The following is a 7,321-nucleotide window of genomic DNA, read 5'->3' as shown; positions in this document are numbered from 1 at the left end:
TATGTGAATGGCTCTGAGTGCACACTGTAGTCTGACTGCAGCTCAGATAAAGCAGCTACAGTTTCACTGTGAGACATGCTTTTGGCTTGTTTCCTTTCTTAGAAAAGCAAAGTCTGTGCTTTAATAGTATGAGGCTTTTGATAAAGCATCTTAAACAAATGTATCCATGCAAATAAGGTATTTCTAAAGAAGATTAGGAGGAGAGATGGTATCGGTATCGGCAGATACTCAAAGTTGAAGTATCGGTATCGGAAATCAAAAAGAGGTATCGGTCCATCCCTATTTAATAGTGCCACATTTTCCTCTGAATAAATGAAGTGTCAGGAGCAGTGCTGTGTTGTCCGACATGCATTTAGAACGATGGGAGGCAGAGTTTAGGAGGCTAACGGTTAAAGAGTGAACACATAAAAACGACGTTCTTAAACATGTCCTAGAGAGTGCTCTACATGCTAGCAGGCTAACATGAGTTCCCCTCCGTCTGTATTTATCGTTCTACCCTCCAGAACCAGGCGACACACCTCCAGACGGCGCTGGCTCTGCGTTTCTTAGATGGTCCACATTTCCAGAGAAGCCCGTCTTGTGTCTTGGTGCTTATTCAGCACGTAGAAAGCACGAGTCAGCTCTCGCTTATCACATCGCTTGTCAGAGTTACAAAAGAGAGCTGGGAGACTGCTGCAGGACAGAATGATGTGCAGGAAGCCTTTTTTTATGTCACTGGAAAGAAATTATTGGCCTTAAAATAAACCATCAGGATGTTGAATGATGGAGGAGCTGAGACGAGCGACTAGAACGAGCTTCAGTTGTCTTCTCATGAAGGGATCAGCCAATCAACAGGGTTGTTTTATTTAATTTTTCTCCTTTCAATATGAGCCATCTTCTCGCAGTGACGTCACACAGGATGCTGCATCGTCCCATAAAGTCGGTTTGCAGTGAATTGTGTAGAAGTGCAGTCCTGCTGGTGTTTGTTGGACAGAGATGTTCCACATCACTGATGACGTTTTGAAGCCCGTTGGCGTCCATGTTGCTTCATGTGTGTGAGTGTGTGTGTCACGGCCATGCTAGCTTACATCCTGTTCCTCAAGACTGCATGTTTCTGATCTTGTATGTAACGTGTGTGTGCATCGCTGTGTGTTTCCAGTGTGTGTGTTGGAGGTGGCATGTGTTTGTGTGTGTGTGTGTGCACACGGTGTTAAGATGACAAACTGTTGGTTTATCTGAAGAAGCACCTGACCACTCCCCCGTCCAAGCCTCAGACCAAACACAACCACACTGAGAGCCGCACACTCGACGAAGCTGCTCGAGATGTTTGGGAATCTGTTTTAAATGAGTCTCTGTGTGTCTGGATGAAGATCCAGCAGCAGACGACCGTGTTCGTCCTCGAGCGTCATGAAAGGATGCAGTTGGTTCTGGTGTGGAGAGAGCAAACTGGATCATGCAGATGTTTCAGTAGCTTTCTGTCTTGTTCTCTCCTGATGTTTCACTGCAGATCCAGTCACTTCCCCTGTTTGCAGTCTTCACACTGAGCTCAGCTCAGAGGTGGAGAGAGCAGCTACTGTCTCCACCTCCACAGTTTACTCTGCAGACACCAGCAGGATCTCAGTTTCCTGTCCAGCCCTCAGCAAGACTACAAATGTCCCACAATAGTGAGCTTTTATTGAAGCACACAAGAATTTTTGGTACTGATGGTATTTAGGATTATTTGTGCATTATTTTGTGCAACTTGAATCAACAGGATGTGTTTATTGGCAAAAGAAGTGAAATAAGTAAATATGTACAGTCGACAAAACTCACAACAGTCCCTCAAATAACTAGAAACTAAAAAAATTAATAATAAATAAAAAAATTCTAAATTAGAATTTTGTGAAATAAGATGTTGCTTTTGAATTGTGTTTGGAAAGAATAATTAAAAAAAAATAAACACACACACATACAAAAGAAAAAAAAACGGTCCCGAACAAATGAGAGCCCTTGTTTACTATTTTTTTTGTTTTTATTTATTTATTTTCTTTATTCTTTTCAAGCATAATTCAAAAGCAATGTTTTATTTCACTAAATTATAATTTAACAAATTTTTATTTATTATTGCTTTTGTCAGTTTCAACTTATTTCAGTGACACAAGCTGTTTTTCCTTCTTTAATGGGAGGCTATGAACACATCTGACTGTACATTTGGGGGGAAAAAAACCCAAAACACACCATAATCATTCCAAACCTTTTGAACTGGACGCTACACAGGAAGCCGTGTGCCTGCACCGTTTGCTCTCGCTTCACCGTTAAACCCTCCGACGCCCTGCAGAGTGTGTGACCGCGGTGTGTGTTGTGGTTCAGCCTGAAGACGGTTAAACGCCGTGAACGTACAGCACGGTGGGGTTGTCATGTGCTTCTGTTAAGTGCTCTGCTCTTTAAAATGCTGCTTCTTTTACAGCTTTTATTTCTTTCATTTTTGTTTCTCAGCTGCACTGATCACGTCCGACTGTTAACACAATGTCTCTGGAATGTGTAATTTATGCTTCTCTATGCACTGTTTTAAGAAAAAAAGAAAAGCTTGATGTCTTTTGATCCTAAGAAGTTTATCTTCAGTTAATTTTTAAACTGAGAACTAATATTTTTTGCCTCTTTTTTTAAGTCCCTCTTTTCTTGCTCTTTAACTTTCTTAACTGAACTCATGTAAGTTACCAAGTGGACGTTGTGGTAATGTTTACCCTTGTCGGCGTGACCATTTTTCTTAAAAGAAAAAAACAAAAACAGGAGGGGCTATAAAAATCAATGATTATTGACAAATTTTCTTGTCTTTTGAGAGCATCTTTTGAAAGCTGTGTGTGTTCTTGATCACCCTGTTTTCCTCCATCTTCTCCTTCTTGGTCCTATAGGTCCCCTTACAAAGAAACACACTGATGATTTAGGTGATAGTGACCGCACGGACGACGAAGGTATTTTTTCCCCCAATGCCAAACTGATTTGCATGACAAGGGAAACCAAACTTACCCTTTCTCCTCCAATTTTTATCTTCTTTGATTTTCTTACATTTCTTGTCCTTTTTTTGAAAGTGATGGACATTTTCTTTTTGCTCTTTACTCGTAAACTCTCTTTTTTGGGCTGGATGTGTTTTGTCCTTTTCAGCTTGATGTCTAAAGTTTACATGTCTCCCACCATTCTTTGACATTAATACTTTAACGTAGATTCTCTGCTTGGATTTGCTCTTTCCTTTACCTTTTCTTTACTTTTATATGTTGCATCCCACCAGCAGATAACTATTAACCCTTCAGCCAACTCTTAACACATTTTTGCATGTTCTTTTTTCTTTTAATTCGCCTCGTTTGAAAAAAAAAACCCAAAAAAATACAATCTGATCATGTTCAAAAGATGAACCACTGGCTAGCTGGCTTGCATTTATGCTAACGCTAAGACGTGTACACGTTTTGGGCATCAAACCACCGACCTTTGTGCGCGTAATGAGCCAAAAACAATCTACCGGTGTCTCCCTCAGAGAGCCGGTAGTTATTTCTCCTGGCAGGGTTTTATCTCCCACAGGGCAAAGTCGGAGCTAATTTACTCCACACCAGTGTGTGAAACCAACTTCCTCGTCGGCCACCGCGTTGGCACCCAAAGTCCCAATCTGCTGAGTCAGGTTGTTTTGTAGGTGCATGAAGTGCTGATTGGCCAGCATACATCACAGACCTGCTCTAGTCTGAAGTTCTCATCAGGATGCTCCACTTAAGCGCTTTTCTTTTTTGGGAGAAAACTGCTGAACCGGTCCACGGATGCTCTGTTCTCATCACTCGGTACCGGCAGCAGACCATCATGTTGGCTCCGTCAGTACCAACATTTTCAGATTTGGCGGACGGCTCACACAGAAGACTGCTGTGGCATCTCTGAGACAAAACCGCTTCGGAGAAGGAAATATGTCGTCTGTGAAAATAAATCTTCAGCAGCAGAAGACGGAGCTGATATTACTGGTCGTGTTGGTAAGAAGTGGGATGAAACGGACCTGCAGATTTTAAAGAAGACTCACAAACTTCTAGCCGATCCACTCAGTCCGTCACTAAAACTATAATTATCTGCCGAAAGTGTTTGGAAGTTCTGGAAAACTGAACGTTAACATAATAAACCAAATAAACACATTTGTTTTAATGCTGCTGGATTAGCAGGTATTTATTACATGAATCCCAACAAGATGAGACATCGTCCAGCTCCAGGTTCAATTAATATAAAGCAGCAGGTGGGCTGGAAAAAAAATAATCTAAAATAGTCCCTCATAGCTGTAGCTGTCAAATAAATGTTGTGTAATTATTATTTTTCTTTACCTATAAAGTCCAGCACTACCGAGGTTTGTTGGTCCAGCGCAGAAAAGTTCACAACCACGGACAATATTCAGGACAGACCAGCTCGGCCTGTTTCAGTCAAACTAAATGTTTTTTAGGCATCTGTTCTGCACTTTAAACACTTTAAATTCAGATAAAATGCAACAGAGACACATTACCTTTAATAGTAATGCTTTAAATGCATTTAATCTGTATGAGCACTGGGCATAAACTGCTGAAGTAATAAAGCACATATGTCCAACTCAAGGCCCGCGGGCGAGAGATGTGTTTCCTCATCTGATCAACTAATAGGATTAATAATACAGCGATGTGCCGACACAGGGCTCCAGACTGAGACCAACATGTTCTCATACGTGACCATTTATGAGCCTGTGTGAGCTGAAGTGTCACGTGTCGCATTGTGCAAGTGAACGATGATCATCAGGCTGATCTGGTTCCTTTACTCAGCACAGGTAGCTGCTGGTCCAGGTAGCTGCTGGTCCGGGTAGCTGCTGGTCCAGGTAGCTGCTGGTCCAGGTAGCTGCTGGTCTAGGTAGCTGCTGGTCCGGGTAGCTGCTGGTCCGGGTACCTGCTGGTCCAGGTAGCTGCTGCTCCGGGTAGCTGCTGGTCCAGGTAGCTGCTGGTCCGGGTAGCTGCTGGTCCAGGTAGCTGCTGGTCCGGGTAGCTGCTGGTCCGGGTACCTGCTGCTCCGGGTAGCTGCTGGTCCGGGTACTGTGGTTGGAAATAGTCAGATTTCTTCCACAGTGACTCAGTGTCTCTCTGCCTGAAGGTAAAACAGTCAGTTTCACTGTTACTGTGTTCCAGTGACACAACCACACATAGCTGATTATGTTTATTAAAAAAAAGGCAGTGAGGTGAGAGAGGGAGAGGTCCGACACACCTGATGATAAAAGTGTTCAGGTGCAGGCAGACAGATCTGGACTGAGTCAGTCCGGAAGAAACAGTCGCCCCACATTCAATCTGAAGGTTCACATTTTAACAGCGATCACGGTTTTGACTACATGATGCCAGAGGTCTGGACCTTCAACATGCGCTCAGCTCATAAAACCCTCTGCTTAAAAACGCTGCTAATAGAAAACTTTTCAACTTCAGCCAATCAGTGATGAACGCTCTTTCCACTGTTTTCCAACAAATGTCTGGTCGCTCACCTGTCAGAGGAGCTGCACTGAACACACCTGGTAGCATCTACTGGAGCAGCATGTGAGGCGTTCAGGGAACATCGGTAAATGTAGCATCTACCGGGGCAGCATGTGAGGCGTTCAGGGAACATCAGTAAATGTAGCTTCTACTCATACGCATGTTCAGCAAGCGTTTAGCCTGTGTTCAGTTAATGACTGATATCAGAAGAGGACTGGTGACAGAATAAATATATTTTCAGGTTAAAACATTTTACAAATATATATAATATAAGTCTTGTATCACTGACGATCACGGCAACAGAACTAAGTCATGCAGAAACAGCTGTTCATCAGCTGCATGGTGGATTAATAGCTGCGACAGTGCTGATCCAAAACAAGGCGGTGGACCAAATCATCAGCTGGTGCGACCAACACAGACAGTTGGAAGTTAGTGTGGAGCCCTGCTACATGTATTTTACTTTTAGATAAAGGCATATACAATAGCTGTACATATAATAAACAACAATCAAATGTAGAGACAGTTATTTACCAATATGTTAAAGAGTCATTACGTTTATACAGTCTTAGAATTACAGCCGGCCCTTTGAGGGTAAACATAATGTGGCCCAGGATGAACATGAGTTTGACCCGCTGTAATAAAGGATCCAGTGGAAGCCTAACGAAGAGCACAGGACTGAAACGTTTGCTCCTCTTNTTTAAATTCAGATAAAATGCAACAGAGACACATTACCTTTAATAGTAATGCTTTAAACGCATTTAATCCTGTATGAGCACTGGGCATAAACTGCTCAAGTAATAAAGCACATATGTCCTACTCAAGGCCCGCGGGCGAGAGATGTGTTTCCTCATCTGATCAACTAATAGGATTAATAACACAGCAATGTGCCGACACAGGGCTCCAGACTGAGACCAACATGTTCTCATACGTTTATGAGCCTGTGTGAGCTGAAGTGTCACGTTGTGTAAGTGAACGATGATCATCAGGCTGATCTGGTTCCTTCACTCAGCACAGCTACCTGCTGCTCCAGGTAGCTGCTGCTTCAGGTAGCTGCTGGTCCGGGTAGCCGCTGGTCCAGGTAGCTGCTGGTCCGGGTAGCTGCTCCAGGTAGCTGCTGGTCCAGGTAGCTGCTGGTCCAGGTAGCTGCTGGTCCAGGTAGCTGCTGCTTCAGGTAGCTGCTGGTCCGGGTAGCCGCTGGTCCAGGTACTGTGGTTGGAAATAGTCATATTTCTTCCACAGTGACTCAGTGTCTCTCTGCCTGAAGGTAAAACAGTCAGTTTCACGGTTACTGTGTTCCAATGACACAACGATACATAGCCGATTATGTTTATAAAAAGAAAAAAAAGGCAGTGAGGTGAGAGAGGGAGAGGTCCGACACACCTGATGATAGTAGTGTCCAGGTGCAGGCAGAGAGATCTGGACTGAGTCAGTCCAGAAGAAACAGTCGCCCCACATTCAATCTGAAGGTTCACATTTTACCAGCGATCACGGTTTGGACCACATGACGGCCAGTGGTCTGGACCTTTAACATGCGCTCCACTCATAAAAACCTCTGCTTAAAAACGCTGCTAATAGAAAACTTTTCAACTTCAGCAAATTGGTGTAGAACGCGTTTTCCACTGTTTTCCAACTAGTGTCTGGTCGCTCACCTGTCAGAGGAGCTGCACTGAACACACCTGGTAGCATCTACTGGAGCAGCATGTGAGGCGTTTAGGGAACATCAGTAAATGTAGCATCTACCGGAGCAGCATGTGAGGCGTTCAGGGACCATCGGTAAAATGTAGCATCTACTGGAGCAGCATGTGAGGCGTTCAGGGAACATCAGTAAATGTAGCATCTACTGGAGCAGCATGTGAGGCGTT

General features: G+C 43.6%; 1 protein-coding gene across 8 annotated transcripts in view; it reads left to right on the top strand.

Moving 5' to 3' along the window:
• Positions 1-7,321, top strand: part of nlgn1 (neuroligin 1) — a 287,188-nt gene that overhangs the window by 80,507 nt on the left and 199,360 nt on the right. For 2 of the 8 annotated variants that reach the window (XM_008276539.1, XM_008276541.1), the window contains one exon: positions 2,871-2,930. The exons of 5 other annotated variants lie outside the window; for them this stretch is intronic. In XM_008276539.1, the coding sequence (XP_008274761.1) occupies positions 2,871-2,930 (60 nt within the window). Of the gene's footprint in view, positions 1-2,870; positions 2,931-5,769; positions 5,802-7,321 lie in introns of all 8 variants that reach the window. One more of the 8 variants, XM_008276542.1, reaches the window with a different exon arrangement.

This window comes from Stegastes partitus, unplaced genomic scaffold (assembly GCF_000690725.1).
Source record: "Stegastes partitus isolate 25-593 unplaced genomic scaffold, Stegastes_partitus-1.0.2 Scaffold76, whole genome shotgun sequence".
NCBI classification, from domain to species: Eukaryota; Metazoa; Chordata; class Actinopteri; family Pomacentridae; genus Stegastes; species Stegastes partitus.
Note: the sequence above shows the minus strand (reverse complement) of the source record. Positions and strands in the feature narration are given on the sequence as shown.